The sequence below is a fragment of the Gaeumannomyces tritici genome (assembly GCF_000145635.1).
Source record: "Gaeumannomyces tritici R3-111a-1 unplaced genomic scaffold supercont2.3, whole genome shotgun sequence".
In the NCBI taxonomy this organism is placed as follows: Eukaryota; Fungi; Ascomycota; class Sordariomycetes; order Magnaporthales; family Magnaporthaceae; genus Gaeumannomyces; species Gaeumannomyces tritici.
The window spans coordinates 2515167-2531764 of record NW_008804547.1 but is presented as its reverse complement, the minus strand read 5'-3'; the positions used below and the strand labels follow the sequence as shown (position 1 = coordinate 2531764).

Below are 16598 nucleotides of genomic sequence, written 5' to 3'. Positions count from 1 at the left end.
GCCGCCGCCGCCGCGCCGCTGCCGTACCTCGCGGCACGGGGACGGCGGCCCGGCCACCAGGCGCGTCGTGCGGCCCGTGTACCGGCAAAAGAACTCGGTCACCTCGGCCTCGCACATTGCGGGCGGCGTGCCGGTTTCACCCCCTTTTTTCTCGCTTCTCTCGAGCCCTTCTGATTCGGGAGGGGGCGGCGGCGGGAGGCCGGGCTTGTCAACGGCCCCAAACTCTAATGGCGGAAGAAGAAAAAAGGTGCAAAAAGAAAAGAAAACGACAAAAACGAACAAGGCTATGCTATGCTCTGGAGGGTTGCTGGCTTCTTTTTCCTCCTCTTTTTCTTTCGAACTCGCTCCCCTTTGCCTGTCCTGACCCCTACCAGTCAGGTGTTGTTACCACGAAGACGCTGTCGGCCGGTCAGAGCGGGGGGCTCTGCGGCGCGCACAAGGCCTGTGATATATAAGTAAACGTCGGGCAGGTAGTCGACCTGTCTCTTTGTCCTCCCGCCTAGGGTGGCACTTGGGCTTATGATGCGACGATAGGGAGGGGCTTGTTTGTGCGTGCGGTGGCACGCGAACAATGGTATTGCCTGTCACAAAGGCATCCGCCGCTTTGTTTCTTTTTGTTGCCTGGTCTGGGTTGGGGTCGCCAATGTGAGCAAAAATGCTTGGGACAATCAATGGAGAGGGGAGAGAACGAATGAGGGACAGAGATGTCTCGTGAGCGGAGCTGCTATGACGCAGCAAAAACTTACGCAGGGCCTAGCAGATGTTTGTGAGCCCAAATGGAGGCTTAAAGGGGGATGGATGGTCGGTGGGCGTAGGGAGTAATATCGCGCGGGCGCTCAAGGTTGTGGTGCCTCGGTAGATGGTGAGGCGATGTGGCGGGCGGTGCTCTTTGGTGATATCCGAGGCTGAGGCCTTATTGGCAGCCGCGAGAGGCGAGGTGTGACGGTGTGTTTGTTGGGCACGCTGCGGCGGGCGATGGTCGAGTGACTTTCTTTCTTTTGCTTTTCTTTTTTCGTTTTTTCCTTCTTCTTCTTGTATCAGACCAGCACTGTTGTATCTCCAAGGAGATGGTCCGGGACGAAAAAAAAATACAAGAAAGGATATCCAAGTTTGTAGATAACAACAGGTGTGAATTTTACGAGTGCGTGGTGGGATGAAAGTGAGAGATGCTGGGATAAGCCCGGCCGGCGAGGATGAGAAGGACGATCTCTATAATATAGGCGGATAGCACCAAAGGCCACCGGCCCATCCCTCCTAGTTGTGGACGTCACGCCGCCGTCGCCTTCACCGGTGGACGGACGTCCAACCAAACGGGCCATGAGGAGAATGGGATAAGGGGCCATCGTCTGGCCACCCTTCGCGTTCCAACGCCGTGTTCCCATTCAGTAGGGGGATGCGTTTGCAACAAGTGCCCATTCGATTCCATGAGCGTGAGCAGGGAAGTGACTAGTAGCCAACTGCTCTCGTGCGCCAGTCGCGGCTCTTCTGCGCCGGAGCGTTACCTCTCTCTCTCTCTCACCCTCCCTCTCTTCCGTTCCTCTCCCGTTTGATTTCTTTTCTCTTCCATGAGCCCAGCTCCGGCGGCTCTGTCGGCTCCGGCGCTAGGCCCGGTGCCTTGTGCCATGCTCATGAGGTGTTTTTCAAACGCAAAACTGCCCATACCCCCCCGGTTTAGCCTGATGTTCGTGCTTGTGAGCCCAGAGCGTGGGCGAGCAACCAAACTCTAGGTCCCCCGATCCCGATCACAAGGACCCCCACTAGAGGTTGGAGGGTGATTTCTTTGTGGCAGCATAGCACCGGATTTCCTTATCTCTCTCTCTTTTTTTTTCTCACGCCCGCGTCCGGACTGACCCGGTGAATCGAACGGAGCAAACCCAATGCCGAGTTGGGTACTGGGCCTAGGCGGCTTGGCCGGGGGACCAATCTTTGAATGGCTTGATGGCCACGGGCGGTGGCCGGCCATTCACGCCAGGTCCCAAGAGAAGCTGACCAGAAAAATGCAATGCAAGCTGATGGATGAGCAACGCGAGCTGTGCCATGTCACCTTGTAGGACCATTGCAGATGGCAAAAAATGACGCGTCCCCCGCACTGCGCCCTCGGGACGTCCGTGTTTCCCCATGCGTTAACGATAATCATGAGAGAGAATTCGTACAGAGGCGACCCAACTAGACTTGAAAAAGAATCCAGTGAAACACAACAACCAATGATAAGGGACGAAGGTAATTAGTAAGCAAGGGGTATTATGATTTCTGATTTAGTTTTGTTCTCCTGTTTCCCAAGAAAAAGAAAAGTCACTCAGGAAAAAACTCTCCTCGAGGGAAGGGACGCCAAGTCCAACATAGCAACCGGGTAAGAGGAGCTAGAATGAGAGAATCGGGGTGACCACTAAAGGTGTCAAGAAATCTTCTCGAAAAGAGGAAAACCCACGTCCAAGATGAAGAATGCCCAAAAAGTGCGAGGGAGAACCATTCCTAGACTAGGCCCAAAGCAACAACCAATTACTACCTCCCATGCAAGTCGTGCTCACCGTGGCCGAGTTGAGCAAAGCAAATGGGGCTGGGGAATGGCCCATCCGACAGCCGAAGGGCGAAGACGAAAAAAAAGAAAAGAAAACTCCACACAAAACATCCTTCCTGGCTTGCTACTTTGTTGAATTCTCATAATCTGGCTGATGCTCAATATATGGCGCACAGCTGGCAGATTCCCACTCCCCAAAGCGCCCTTGCCGCCGTGCGCCATGGCGAGCATCTACTCTAAACCCTGCGGTACTAACCCATTCGGTTTGATGAGGCGAGGCTCTGCCTGACATTTGACGGAAGCTCGGCGGGGATGTCGTCGTTATCGTCATCATCGTCATCTCCATCCTCCGTCCCGTCTTCGTCTTCGTCGCCACCGACCTGTGCCGTGGAGTTCTCGGGGATAGAACCGCTGGGTTCGGGAGGCGGGGGTAACGAACAGGCCGTATAAGTTTCGGTCTCGGCATCGATCTGCGCCGCTAAATCGGGGGTGCCGCTCAAGTCGCTAGCCGCCGACGCACCTCGGGAGGTGGTGCCGGCGCTGGAAGATATCTCGATGGGTGCGCCTGCCTGGTGTTGCTGAGTGAGGGCTGATTGAGCTGATGAGGCTTGTATCGATGAGACTTGCGTGCTCGGCACGTTGGGCGAGGCCATGGCGGTGTTAGAACCATCGTCGTCGATCCTGGGTCGTTTGAAGGCCTCCCTAGCAGCGGCTCCGAGACCGTCGTCGGGCATCTCCCGCTTGATGGGCACGTTGACGCTGGAGAACCTATTTCCATTTGCCATTGCCGGTATGCCGTTTTGCTGGGTAAGGGGCACTGGTGTTATTGTGGGCGCTCCGGGCCTGTGGCTTGGCGACGGCGCGTTGCCGTCCATCTCGTTGGTAATGCCCATGCGCTGGCGCTCAGCCTCGATCTCGGCCCTAGTACGGCGCTCTCTGAGCTTGACACCGTACTTTTTGCGAATGATAGACTGTTTGGTGCCGAAGCTGTTGCGCAGGCCGTCTAGTTTCGTCCGGCGCTCGTTATGGTCGACGATGGCGTCGGCCTGCTTGAAGCGCTCGGCAAACTGCACCTCGGCTTGACGGAGTTCCTCGTTGAGGGATAGGCGTTGGTGATCCGTCAGATGCGCATAAGGATCTGCGCCGCTGACGGTGCGGCCCAGCAGGTTTGGCGTGCCCGACGACGGCGGCGTTGAGGTCATCGGCGCGTACTTGGCCTGGTGGGCCGAGGAAGGCATGTGGGGCGTGGGCGACGGGACCTGCGGCGAGCTGGCAGCAACACCAGCGGCATAGCCCTTCGGCATGTTCTGATGGGCGGGTGTAGGCCCGAAGTCGCCACATACCTTGTTGTTAAAATGCTGTGAGGGCGGTTAGAGCATGTATACGGCGACCAACGTTAGTCGAAGCCGGCGACTTACGTATTGCAGGCCGACAGCAGTGGTGAAACCCTGGCCACAGTATCGGCAGCACTGCTTGAACCCTCCCGGATTTGGCGGAACACGCGTGCAAACAGTCTTGGAGGTGTGCTAAAGCCAGAACAAGGGTTAGCGGCCGGTGACGACAGAATGAGAGAGATCCGATCCAAGACACTAACATATTCGTAAGCCGACTGTACGGTAAAGTGGCGGTAGCAGAGATTGCAGTTCCACGAAGCCTCTTGTCGAGGCGCAGGCGTGCTGGGTGTCTGAGGTGGGCCGACAGGATGACCTGGCATGAAGTTGGGAGGTTGCACTGGGGTACCAGCAGGCTGGCTAGAATTTTCGTCGTCCTCAGCATCATCAGCCTCGTATCCCAAACGCTCGGCGCGGCAGAGCGCATTGATGAGCGGCTTAGCCTCGATGGTGCGCAGGCGTTTTTCAAGTGCCTTGTCAAGGAACTCGTGCGAGGCCTTGGCTAGGATAATGTCAGAAACACTATCGATGTCGGCTTGGGACAAATGCTCCAAAAGGTCCGTCATGCTGGACTTGACGAGCTTAGAGCCAAAGTCCCGGATGGCGCGTTTGAGCGTTGACGACGTCGCGTTGTGGAGCGTCGCGTTGAGCTTGGAGCCGGTCATGTTAGCCACGTCCCGTCTTTTCTTTTCCTTCTTTCCTTTGCTTGTTTGTCTGCAAACAGCCGTAAAATCCAAGACGGCAGCCGACATCAACTTACAAGAAACGCCACGTGCGACTCACTGCCGATAAGGCACTTCTCCCAGTTGTCGCGCACAGCACGACGCACTGCCTGCGGAAGCGACTGGTGCATGGCAAAGGTGAGCCTGGCCAGGTCGTCGTCGAACTTGGGGTTGAGCGTGGCGTGGTCGACGGTGGGCGAGGGGAAACGGCCCGGCAGCCCGTCCATCTTGGCGCCCGGAGGGTCCATGATGGTCGGCTTGTTGCGCGGCCGTCCCGGCAGGCCCATTTTCCCAGGCGTCGACGGCGCCGACGGCGCCGACGGGGGCAGCGAGGGAGGCAGCGACGGCATGGCGTTTTGGTAGTATTGCTGGGGCTGGGGCTGGGGCTGCGGTTGCTGCTGCGGTTGCTGCTGCGGTTGCTGCTGTGGTTGCTGCTGTGGTTGCTGCTGCGGTGGCAGCTGTTGTTGCGGCTGCGGTTGCTGCTGCTGCTGCTGCTGCTGCTGCTGCTGCGTTGCTGCTGCTGCTGCGGTTGCTGCTGCTGCTGCGGTTGCTGCTGTGGTGGGATCGTGTGGTGGTGGGGGTAGAATGATGGCGTGCACTGCTCCTGCCGAGCCGTGTACACTGCGGGGTTCTGCTCCGGCGTCGATGCCGACGCAGGCCGGGGCGGGGGAGGCACAAAGTCGGGCGGCCTCGCGACCCGGGCGGGCACGCCGTTGCCCAAGTTGGGGCCTCTGGCCACGTACGTCTGCCAGAGACCAGGCGGGATGGCCGCGGACGGGGAAGTGGCACTGCTGCTGGGCGCCGGAGTGGCCGCCTGCGACGACTGCGGTGGCAGGTCCGAGACCACTGGTGCTGGGATGGGAGACTGTGCCGCCGTCGACATGCCTTTTTTTGCCCAAGCCGGGATCCGAGTGGTCACTGCCTGTGGCCCTGGCTATCTAGGGTGGTCTACGGTGCCCACCTGATGAGGATGAGAGCTCCTCCTCGCGGAGCTGTCTGTGCAAGTCCACCTCAGCAGATCACGACTTGACCAAAGATGGAAGTGGTCAAGAAGCACAATAATGGCAGCTCGAGGCCACGGAATGGAGGGGGGAGCAGTTGCTGCCCACGAGTCCCTTCCGAATCGGGCCCAACTCTGGGAGATGTTTGGCTCCTTCGTCCACCAATTAATGTGTGCGCGTCGTGAAGGAGGGTCGCGCGTGCACAGGGCGTCACGCGTCGAATCCGCCGTCACTATCGTCCCTTCCTTGATTGGGAAAGGCCGCCTAGGGACGAGTCCAAGATGAATAAGCCGGCTCCGCCTGGCGACTCGGATGCGTTTGCAGGTTCTGACTCGACGGGATCTCGATTCCTCTTCAAACGGGCAGGCGCCCTCAAAGGCTGGGGGCGGAGCCAAGGCGCGCAGGAAGCGGGCTGTGGCATTGACCCGGTTGTGGCCAGGTAGGAAAATACACTGAAAACGGGGGAAACAAGGGGCGACTTTGCAAAGTGCAAAAAAGGCAAACCGAACGGGGCGGCGGGTTATTTTATTTGCGCGTAAATCACGGTGGAGTTAATTATCACTAGTGCGGGGGTAAAAGTTGGTGTCTTGCTCGTCACGACTTGGTATTGTGGAACCTCACAGTGATTAGCCAAGCCACGTTTTATGTAATTATCCTGGCGTACCGGACGAGATACACTCGTCTCGTCGCGTTTCAACACTTCCCCACCTTGCAAGGCGCTGTGCACGGCTGTTTTCCTCTGACCGTGTCGCTTGCACTCTGATGCTTCACCAATTTTTCTTGGGATAACCAACAAGTGATCGTACAGCCTTCACAGCTCCCCAACCTCAACAACCAGTGACTGCGTCGCCATCTCCTTTAATGAGACCCGCTGTCAAACCAACAACAGGAGGCGGGAGCATCTCGGACCCCATGGAACTCTGCCGGTGCAATGCGCCGGCTAAACTCTTGAGATTGGGCACACCACTAACGAACATGAGGCATACAGAGTTAAGGTTAAGACCTGATATGAAGGCTAATATATCGAAACCACACCTACATTCGTGAGTGGGCGGCTGGGCAATCATGACAAACTTCCAGTCGGCCACGTCTAAACTGCTGCTGGCATACCCACTCCCTCCAAAACCAACAACCACCAAGACGCACATTTGCCTATCAATGCGGTGGCAACATTCGTTGGTGTTAATTCCAGTCGTTATGCTCCCAAAATAACAGCCCTACCTTCCTCGGTACCCACATGCCGTGCCAGTTTAAGTACCCCCTCCCTCAATAGCCACTCCACCAAGGGACATGGACACATTACTTCGTGTTGCCATCCCAGAAGCCAAAAAAAAAAAAAAAGAACACCCATACAATCGTGTTAATCCGACTTCACCAGACTGGCTTGGCGAAAACAAATCCTCCGTCTCAAAGATCGGCCATCGTATCCCCATCCACCCTCCCTCCCAACCATTGATGTCCCCCACCCCCTCCCGCCTTGGTCAGGCCGTCACCTCGCGACGCAGGCGAGCATCAGGCGCTTGTAGTCGCCGCTCGTCTCGCCGTCGATGCGCCTGGCAAGCGCCGTGCCGTACCGCTTCTCGAACGCGACGCGCACGTTGGCCATGTTGCTGCGGTCCCAGTGCGAGCGCACCACGCGGCTGACGAGCAGGTGGTCCTTGGTGCCCAGCCCGGCCATGGCGTCCTCGAGCAGCTTCGCCTGGTGCATGTACCGGTCCAGCGCGTACCGGAGCTGGTAGAGGAGTGCGTCTTCCATGTGACCGCTGAATTCCTGTGAGGTGGAAAGCAAGAACTGTTAGTTTCCCGAGCATTGAAGCGACCCAAAGGTCGGATATTCCATTTCTCCTCTCGGCGCTGGCATTTGTTCCTTACATTGCGAATCACTTCCTCGAGAGACCTGCTGTACTGCCTCTGGTACTCGACGGCAATGGCGCGTATCTGATTGTCGTTCCGCAGCGCAAACATGCTGCACACCAAGATCTCGTCGGTGCCAATCTTGCCCTCGGTGGCGGCGTACAGGTCCCGCACGTCGCGCTGCGTGTCGGCCGGCACGACGGGCGTCGAGTCCTCGGCGCGGACGGCCTGCATGACGATCTCGAACTGGCGCTTCGTCTTGAACGACAGGTCGCCCGAGACCATGTCCTCGAGCGGGCGGCGGTACACGCTCTGGAAGGTCTGCTTGATGGCGCGCAGGTCCGCGTTGGACCGGGCGAGCAGCACGTCGTTGAGCACGAGCTCCTTGGTTCCCGGCCCGCTCAGCGCCTTGTACAGCGACGTCACGTCGTGCAAGAGCGGGCCCTGCGCGAGCGCCACCAGCCCCTCCCTGAACCACGAGCCCGTCTCGCTCTCGATGTCCTTGATCAGGTCGCGGTTGAGGTTGCGCTGGAAGCCGTTGCGGATCGCGTCCACCTGCAGCGGGTCCTTGTCCGAGAGTATCCGGATGAGCGCCGCCTCGTCCGTGCCCCACCCCTTCATCGCGGCACGCAGCCCGTTGACGTCCGGCGACGGGTCCCAGTTGATCGACTGTGGCGCGTAGCCGAGCGAGGGAGGCGTCGGCGGAAAGTTGCCATAGGACGGTGCGCCGTACGGTGCGGGCGGTGCCCCCGGCGGCGCCGCGCCGTATCCTGGCTGCGGCGATATGGGTGGCTGGCCATAGCCCTGCTGGTGTGGTGGAGGCTGACCATACGGCGGCTGATGGGGTGGCTGATGAGAAGGCGGTGCGCTATATGAGGGCTGGCTACCATATAGCTCTACCGGTGGCGGACCTCCTCCATATGGTTGGTGATGCGGAGGATATTGTCCATGGGGCGGAGGCGGCTGCCCATATTGGCCATTTGGAGGTGCCGGCGAACCGTAAGCCTGTTGTTGTTGTTGTTGTTGGGGATAGGGGTAACCTGACGGGGGATATTGTTGCCCGCTGGGAGGCATTTGGCCATAGTAATTGCCTTGAGGAGGTTCTGTTGCGGTTTCACGGTCAGCAACCGACGGACGTGCGTCCAGCGTTTCCTCTGCGCGCGCACAAGCGCATGGGGCACGTACGGGCGCCGTAGGGCGGATATTGCTGTTGGTAGTAAGCCATGATGCCACTGATTGGCGACTGGTTCGCTGTGTAGGTAGATACCTAGGCAGGTGGTGGAAACGTGAACAGGAGGCGGTCGCGATTAGGGATTAGGATGAGGGAAGCAGAATGCAGATTGTAAAGAGGTGGGCGGCAACATGTGATTAAAGGTATGTTTGAGAACAGGACGAGGAGGTGGGATGGCTGGATGCGCCGCGCAACTCGACCCAAGACCTGACGACGTCAATCGGGCTGTGCCACCATCTCACTGGGCCGTCGGATTCGTCCTGGCGCCTCAGGTTGTGGGGCCAACTGCATGCCTACGGTCCGTACATGGAGGTACCGCCACCCTCACACTCCGTTGGGCTGTGGTTATTTGGGTTTTTGGCGGCTACCTGCCGGAAGGATCGATGTGATTGTGGCTGAGCGTGATGTTTTGGTTCCGAGGGTTTGCTGCAGCCTGGAATCCAGTATAATTGGCGACGTGATTCCACACTTGGATCAAATGAGCCATGAGCAATCGCAATCGGGAGGCCGCTGCCAGCGAGTGTCCCATGGAAAAAAAATATAGGTCGCCTCACTACAGGTATCGTCCAGAGTTGCCGCAGTTGCTTGCGCATGTGGCGATAGTGAGCAAGACAGCTCATCATTTTCTCCTGATGGTTGCACGGGGGCGCTGGTCATTGACACGAACAGCAAGGCGACGTCGGATGAGAACACAGCTAATCGGGTACCGGCGACTGCTTCATAGCTTAACTAACACAGGCGCGCTATCCCAGCTTGGGCTTGGTCTGGCACAGCGTTGTCCCTGTGTGCCACAGGTGGCACAACCCAGTGCTGATCCTTACGGGGAAAATGTCTGGCGAGTGAGGACCCGCCGACGAGGCTTGTTAAGCTTGTTTTTGGGGCCTTGCCTCCCCCACCATGGCACATGGCAGAGGAGGGAAAGTCACGTGACTGGCTGTTAGTGCCGCAGGCACTGTCACGTGTTCGCACACGTACTAGCCCCCACTAGGCAGGCTGTCCTTCCAAGCGAGTATCGTGTTAGTTTATCGATATAAACGAGCCCACGGTCTCACGGACTCCTTGCCGTGCCCTGTATCTTTTACCTCCCTTGACGGTATCGAGGTCGAGGGATGGGAGCGTGTGACTTTTTAGCACTGCCGCAAAAGTTACTGCCAGCCACTGCGATTTTGGAGGGCGTGGTTGGCTGATTCCACGAATTGAAGGCGGGGAGGTTGTGTCACACCATGCGGAGTGACAAGGATTCTGACCCACCCTTCCGATCTCCAACCAATCACCTCAACGTTCCTGATTCCTCAGGGCTCCCAACCACGCGATATTTGCGCCCCCTTGCTATTTACAGTATCAATATCAAGGATTCGTCAACTGGCCATGAGTCCAGCCTCGTGAATTTCTTCATCCCGTCTGAGGGCTATCAAATAAGTGGTGCCGCGTGTTCCTGCGGTTTGTGCATTCTCTCTTCTTTCTTCTTGAGCTCTGCGATTTGCCTGTCGTGCGCCTTCGTTTCTCACTTTCCCCAAACAGCAAGCCTCTAATCCCTGCTCGCTGTCTGGTTTTCCTGCACCATCATCTTGCGCCTGCATCATCTTGCAAGCAATCTTCAAGATGCGCTTCAGCCAGCTCCCGGTGCCCATCCTCGTGGCACTCTCTAGCTACTCCCTGCCCGGCGAATGCCTGCCCTTTGCAGGCCAGTCTCCTCGCAATGCGCCCGCCCAGCCGCCCAGGCCTAAGTACTCTGTCGTCCCCATTGATGGCGGCAACCCCAACTCGGGTTCCGGCTCCGGCGCCGGCGGGTCGGGGTCAGGCGCTGGCTCCAACCCCAAGCCCGAGGTCACGGTGATCAAGACACTGCCGCCCGCCACCGTCACCAAAACGTCAGCCCCAGAGACGGTGGTCGTCACGAGCTCGCCTAGTCCGGCGACGGTGACAAAGTCCATATCTATCATTGATATCATGCCCGCGCCCACGGACTCGCCCCCGGCAACTATCACCGTCACCAAAACTCCAAGCTCGAGCGCCGAAGAGGCACCACCAACAAAGAGCAGTGAGCCGTCGCCGGCCCCAAGCACGCCTGATGTCACACCCACCAGCGTCCCTTCATCCACCCCAAGCAGTAGCTCGTCCTATACCGGCTCCGCTGCCTCCAACTCAACTGTTTCGCACGATGCCACAGCATCATCTACCTCCAAGATCTTCATGACATCCTCCCTTGTCGCGTCAACATCTACGCACACTTCAATCGTCTCTGAGGCACCGTGGGAGACCAACCCCGCGAATACGACCAGCGCCTCCAGCACGCGCACCACCTCTAAAAGCACCATTTCGGTCGTCAGTACTGACTCGTTCACGCTCACCAGCACGACGTACGTGCCAACCACAGTGCTTGCGGCCACGACCTCATCGACCACCACGACACCAGACGACGGCTACTGGCATTCCGCCAAGTACCCGTCGTGGAACCGCACGATTCCCTACCATGGCCCCGCTCACCCACTGGTATAGCACGCGTCTGCCTGCATTTTCAGGACGCCACACCCTTTCCTTTGTCTCTCCTGCATTGCATTTCCGAGCGCGTTCTCTTCGCCATCCGCTTGCGCCACCCAGGCGCACGTGGACTTTTAATAATAACATGACAGCGGGAGCTGTCCAATACCTGCATTAATCAGCATTTGGGGAACGGGGAACGGACCGGCGGTATTTTCGGAGATTTCTGAGACGTAGACCAAGAGCTGGACGCGTTCCGGGGTAATGTACATGTGCATATAGGGTTACGATGGGTAGGCGTTTTTGCATATACAGGGGTCGTAGGTAGATGACCCTGATGGGAAATAATTCATGGACTTTTACGACAACCCCCAAGCCAAAGGCCCTTTGAAGTATGGTAGAGAAAGGCGATGTTGGCAATTGTTGTTCGCAAGCACGACAAAGCCTGGCCAAGTACAAACTCTCAAAGGCCATTGTTGAGCTTTACCAAGCTCTGTATAAACCGCCGGCCGATCTCGCCATTTCACACCATGATTTCCATCTTATCGGCCTCTTCACCCGAGTCAGCAGCGCAGATATCTTCGTACCCATCGCCCTCCCTATTGGAAAGTACAGAGCAAACCACGACTCGGCTTTTCCAAGATGGCGTCGAAAGCGACTGCGAGCTCCACGCCTGTCTCGCCTACCAGACCCGCGCCTACCCTTGCTCTGCCTCACCTATCTAGCATCTCCCAGCCTGACGATGTCGAGAGTCAGAGGGAGACGGCCCCGCCGGCGCGGGGCTGCTGGGGCCGTTTCAACCACTCCGTCCGGGACCGGTTGCGTTTTCTGTTCTCTTGGGACGTCTGCCTGCTATTTTTCTGCATTCTGTTCATGCTCGTCGTCATTGCTGCCATATTTTACACGGTCGTGAAGGTGTATATGAGGAACCAGGGTTGGGATGCCTGACGACGATCATGGCCAGAGAGAGATAGCCCGCATCTATCCCCTTTGCACTTCTGCCAACATTTCTAGAGATATGACAACCTTTTTCTAGGCAACCACAATGCAGGAATTTCTCCAAACCCCCCCTTTCTATCATAGTTGAATACTAAAAATTACTTTCTGTGACCTTCTGCCTGAACCGCCCCGTCCCCTTTTCCACATGCTGATGTTTCGTACTTTTTATTTGTTCAACCGAGGCGCCCTCTCGGGACTGCGCCAGTACAGGCACTCCTTGCGGCGGATGTCGTCCTTCTCGACCTTGGTGCCCCCCTCGGGGCGGACGACGAGCTGGTCGGCCGGCTCCGAGCCGAGGCCGTAGCCCGACGGCCTGTAGGCGGGCCACTCGGGGGCGCCGGGCCACCTGTGCGCGTTTGGGTCGCCGGCGGCGACGAAGCTGGCCAGGTAGGCGTGGTAGACGTGCGAGACGTCGACGTGCTGCGCCGTCGGCTCGTCCCACGTGTAGCGCGCGTCGGCCGTGTGCGGGATGCCCTGCCACGCGGGGGTGAAGTTGGGCGTGTCGAACCGCGCCTTCCACACGGGCACGCCGGCCGCGCCCGCCCGGTAGGCCGTCTCCTGGCCCGGGCAGATGTAGGCGTAGTCGCTCCAGGCGGCGGCGATGCGCTCGTACTGCGTGCTGTTGGGCGAGTTGGCGTAGGGCGAGTCCGGGCGCGCGGCCGGGTCCGGGTACAGGTCCTCGAGCAGCCGCAGGTCGGCGGCGTCGAGCGCGGGCGAGATGTTGTGCAGGTAGTCGAGGAACTGCTGGTTGGTCTCGAGGTTGCCGGGCACGTAGAACTTGCCCTCGTTGGTCGTCGTCGTCGTGATGGTCGGGACGTGGTGGAACGTGCCGTCGTACCCGGACTGCGAGCCGAACTTTTCCAGGAGCGGGCCCCCGGCCGTCGGCTGGAAGGGCCAGGTGAGGGGCCCGTCGCCCTCGAGGTAGAGCTTGGACGAGATGGAGCGGATCTTGGCGATGTCGGCGGCGCGCAGGCAGGCGAGCGCGGCCTCGTTGCCCTGGTCCTGCGGGCAGCCTAGGAACTGCATGTACTCGTTGAACTGGCGCACGTAGAGCGGGTACGTCGAGTTGGGGAAGGCGCGGGCCGTGACGGAGCCCGACTGGTGGATGGCGCCGCGGAACAGGCTGCGGCCGGCGTCCTCGCCGTAGTTGTGGAAGTAGTGGATGCCGACCGAGTGGCCGCCCGCGGAGCGCCCGCCGATGGTGACGGCGTCCGGGTCGCCGCCGAAGGAGGCGATGTGCCGCTGCACGAACTGCAGGAAGAAGTTCTGGTCGCGCAGCCCCAGGTTCAGCAGGCCCTCCTCCTCGAACAGGGTCGAGGGCAGGAAGCCGAGCGAGTTGAGGCGGTAGTGGAAGTTGACCACGGTGATGGGGACCTTGGACGAGGCGGCGAAGGCGGCGGCGTCGAAGCTGCGGTAGGACCCGAGGTAGAAGGAGCCGCCGTGGATCCACACCAGCACCGGCGTCTTCTGGTCGAGCGGCACGCCCCGGGTGCGGAAGACGTTGAAGCTGAGGCACGCCTCGTCCTCCTCCCCGGCCGGGATGGTGCCTGGTGGGCCCTGGACGCACGACTTGCCGAACCTGACGGCCGGCTTGACGCCGTCAAAGGGCGCGGGCCACGTCACGGGCCGGAAGCGTCCGTCGCCGACGGGCTGCGTCGAGTAGTCGATGCCCAGCCAGGCGTCGACGGGGGCGGGGAGCGGGCGGCCGGTCTGGGTCGAGTTGACGACGGTGCCGGAGAAGGAGCCGTAGTCGCCGAGCGAGATGGTGTTGTAGGCGTCGCAGCTGCCGTTGTCCTGGCCTAGGGCGGCGGACGGAAAGACGGCGGCCTGCAGCCCGGCGAGGAGCGCGTTTGCCCGTGAGAACCTCATGGCGGGTTCGGTGGGGGTGGCCTGGAGTAGGTGCGGTGACTGGGAGTAGGACGAGGAGGAGAGCGGGGCCTTGTGCCGGTCGACGGTCTGGTGATATATCCCGGCCAAGAGCCAAGCCCGGCGCATCTCCGTGGATGTTCCCCGAGGTCGGGGGTGTAAGGTGCGGTGTGTCTCCTCTTTCTGATGGCGTGCGATGTCACCTTCCCGCTGCGGCGACGCAGGTCCGTTGCAGCGGCGGCGAGTCATGGTTCCCCGACCCAGGTCAGGGCCGAACCCCTCTCGGCTAAGGATAGGTGTGGACTGGACGCGCCCGACAATCGGACTAGGCCGCTTGGCAGGCCGGAGGAGAGAAGGTACAGACTATGTTGTCGGTGTTGGAGTAGTAGCTCACCATATCCGGCACCAGGATGCAGCCCATAAACAACCCCTTGTCTGCCAGCCTTTTAGTCCTGTCTTTTCTGGACTGGCCGGAATACACGATCCGCCCTGGTCATCGTCAAGATTGCTCATACGACCGCACAAGCTCTCGTCGCTCCGGTTCGACTTCGACAAGCCACCATCTATCTATTGAGCCCCATTTCCTGCTCAAGCATTTCGTGCTCGATCCTCTGCTTGAGGCTTCTTATCTTTGGGTCAATCAAGGCCCTTTGGCATTCAGGCGGCGAGCACACCAGCCCGCCATGACAATAGTGGCGGGTTGGGTGTCTTGGTGCGGAATGAAATTTGTTTCCTGCCTTTTCTTGCACAATTTGCTGTTCATGACCCGTCAGCTCCGCCAAATCGTCCGTAATCAACCAAAGTGACTTAGGTTGCTGCTTGAAGGTGTGGGTTGCGAGAGTGAACCATGGTGCTGGCATGAACCTGCATGGTTACAGGCGAGGTCGAAACAAGTTATTGCTGTCGAATATCTCGAACCCAGTCACACCCCCAAGATAGCAGTGTAGAACTGCATCGTCACAAGGCCAGAGGCTCAGAGGCAGGTTTGATGGAGGCGTCCGGGAGGGAACCAGCAGTTATAATTCATGTACACAGGAAAAGAACAAGGTCTCGACGCCATCCCAGCCTTGTCCGAACCCCAGCTGCCTTGATTGACGGCAGGTCTTTCCCGACGTTGGACGAAGCTGTGTGAGACGCGAACCTTTTTTCAGAAGGCAGGGGACGACAGTGGATTTATCGGTTTCAGGCCTTGGCGAGGGGAACGGTTGGGCCTGTGTCCATGGGCCGGATCTCCTGGCAGACCTCGCACCGACCTGCCGCTTCGGTTCGGCGGGATCTGACAGCCTCCGGACCAGGGCAGCCGGGGAGTCCGTGGCCGGGCAGGCGAGCATGTTTTGAAACGAAAAATGATTAAAGTATGGGACGTGCAAGACCCTAATGTGTGCAAGCATCCGGCAAGCACCGAATGGGGCATCGGAATGGCATTGGCAATCGTCGCTACGCCACAATGCAGAAGCTTGGCTCCATGCTAAGAGCGGCATGGGAATCCGCCCATGGGAATCTCGCTGGGTGGGCTTGTGGGTTCCGATGGCTCCATAGGACGACATCGATGGACGGCCCGAGCATCAGATGTAGGCGATGCTGGCGCTAGGACTGCCCCGGATGCTAATAGACGAAGCATCCGCCGTTGGGCAGTGCCATTCCATCTTGGCACAGGGCCTGAGCCTGAGCCTGAGCCTGGGAAGGGGGTTCTAAAGGGCAAAAAGCAGCGTGCTCCTGGAGGTCGCGATTGGCAGCACAGTAGAGAAAGGAATTGACGCAGATCAAAAATCGAAACCGAGGCCATGCGGATCGCCTAGATTGGAAGCTCCGAGTCATTGCTTCCGTCCTAGCGTCCCACCCAGCGTCCTGGCTCCACCATCCGCCCGCACCAGGGTTGGCACCTGGTGCGTGCGCGCTGGCTGACCAACCACGCGGCGCTGTTGCTGCTTCGGCCCGGCGCCCCCAGCCTGGAAGCCCTGGCTGTCACCCAGAGCCTGAAACGCAGCAGCGGCGTCGATGAGACACTTTGGGCTTGCTGAGAGAGGACTACAGCCTTCAGCCCTGTCCCCCCCCCTTCAGTGCCCTGGCTGGCGGCTGGCGGCTGGGGCCTGTCCGTGATGCTAAAACAGCCATGACAGAAGAATCAGGCCACAATCCGAGCGGCGCAAAGCAGGCCCCGTCTCGAGATCGCTGTTGACGGGCTCTATATGGCAAAAACGAGAGCCAAGGGTCTCACGTCGCTGCTGTCGTTCGGGTCTTGGCGGGTTTCTTTTTGCCCTAGCGTGGAGAAGGAGCCATTTCGCTCCATTTCGTTCTGCGAGAGAAGCCGGGCGGCGGCCACGAGAACCGACGAGAGCGTTACTGCCCAGGCAAGGGCCGTCCTCTGCGCGAGCAAAGACCTGGCCTAGACCTAGACCCTGGCTCCGTCCGGGGCCCAGGCCCGCTTCCCTGGGGTTTTTTTTTTTTTTTAGCTATATTGCCCGACGATGCCATTCGTGTTTGCCTTCCAACGTGCTCGACGATGTTTACATCTACCTGATTTTGCGCGGTTGG

The 16598-nt window shown here is 59.1% G+C and overlaps 5 protein-coding genes across 5 annotated transcripts; 1 reads left to right on the top strand and 4 right to left on the bottom strand.

The window, feature by feature from the left end:
* Nucleotides 1–2156: 2156 nt before the first annotated feature.
* Nucleotides 2157–5124, bottom strand: GGTG_05963 (hypothetical protein). Its single transcript, XM_009223775.1, has 4 exons — nt 4670–5124; nt 4113–4559; nt 3937–4044; nt 2157–3876 (listed from the first exon to the last, which is right to left on the bottom strand). Exons 1-4 carry the CDS (start codon nt 4979–4981, stop codon nt 2770–2772), a joined length of 1974 nt encoding a protein of 657 aa, XP_009222039.1. The 5' UTR covers nt 4982–5124; the 3' UTR covers nt 2157–2769.
* A 1444-nt stretch (nt 5125–6568) lies between these two features.
* On the bottom strand, nt 6569–9100 carry GGTG_05962 (annexin A7). Its single transcript, XM_009223774.1, has 3 exons — nt 8672–9100; nt 7505–8589; nt 6569–7403 (listed from the first exon to the last, which is right to left on the bottom strand). The coding sequence occupies exons 1-3, from the start codon at nt 8709–8711 to the stop codon at nt 7122–7124; spliced, it is 1407 nt and encodes a 468-aa protein (XP_009222038.1). The 5' UTR covers nt 8712–9100; the 3' UTR covers nt 6569–7121.
* An 822-nt stretch (nt 9101–9922) lies between these two features.
* GGTG_05961 (hypothetical protein) lies at nt 9923–11544 on the top strand. The gene has a single exon (XM_009223773.1). The coding sequence runs from the start codon at nt 10320–10322 to the stop codon at nt 11214–11216; it is 897 nt and encodes a 298-aa protein (XP_009222037.1). The 5' UTR covers nt 9923–10319; the 3' UTR covers nt 11217–11544.
* A 446-nt stretch (nt 11545–11990) lies between these two features.
* GGTG_05960 (para-nitrobenzyl esterase) lies at nt 11991–15814 on the bottom strand. The gene has a single exon (XM_009223772.1). It carries the CDS (start codon nt 14310–14312, stop codon nt 12363–12365), a length of 1950 nt encoding a protein of 649 aa, XP_009222036.1. The 5' UTR covers nt 14313–15814; the 3' UTR covers nt 11991–12362.
* Nucleotides 15815–15877: 63 nt separating this feature from the next.
* On the bottom strand, nt 15878–16353 carry GGTG_05959 (hypothetical protein; the record flags this gene model as incomplete). The annotated part of the gene is made up of 2 exons (XM_009223771.1): nt 15878–16039; nt 16282–16353. 2 exons carry the CDS (start codon nt 16351–16353, stop codon nt 15878–15880), a joined length of 234 nt encoding a protein of 77 aa, XP_009222035.1.
* Nucleotides 16354–16598: the final 245 nt, after the last annotated feature.

What these genes read in the sequence shown, in the direction of transcription:
- GGTG_05963 (XM_009223775.1), bottom strand. Translation starts at nt 4,981, where the DNA reads ATGCCGTCGCTGCCTCCCTCGCTGCCCCCGTCGGCGCCGTCGGCGCCG. An exon ending in TACAGTCGGCTTACGAATAT is followed by an intron (nt 4,045 to 4,112) that starts GTTAGTGTCTTG and finishes TTCTGGCTTTAG; the next exon opens with CACACCTCCAAGACTGTTTG. An exon ending in CTGCTGTCGGCCTGCAATAC is followed by an intron (nt 3,877 to 3,936) that starts GTAAGTCGCCGG and finishes CCGCCCTCACAG; the next exon opens with CATTTTAACAACAAGGTATG.
- GGTG_05962 (XM_009223774.1), bottom strand. Translation starts at nt 8,711, where the DNA reads ATGGCTTACTACCAACAGCAATATCCGCCCTACGGCGCCC. An exon ending in ATATCCGCCCTACGGCGCCC is followed by an intron (nt 8,590 to 8,671) that starts GTACGTGCCCCA and finishes AAACCGCAACAG; the next exon opens with AACCTCCTCAAGGCAATTAC. An exon ending in TCGAGGAAGTGATTCGCAAT is followed by an intron (nt 7,404 to 7,504) that starts GTAAGGAACAAA and finishes TCCACCTCACAG; the next exon opens with GAATTCAGCGGTCACATGGA.
- GGTG_05961 (XM_009223773.1), top strand. Translation starts at nt 10,320, where the DNA reads ATGCGCTTCAGCCAGCTCCCGGTGCCCATCCTCGTGGCACTCTCTAGC.
- GGTG_05960 (XM_009223772.1), bottom strand. Translation starts at nt 14,312, where the DNA reads ATGACTCGCCGCCGCTGCAACGGACCTGCGTCGCCGCAGCGGGAAGGT.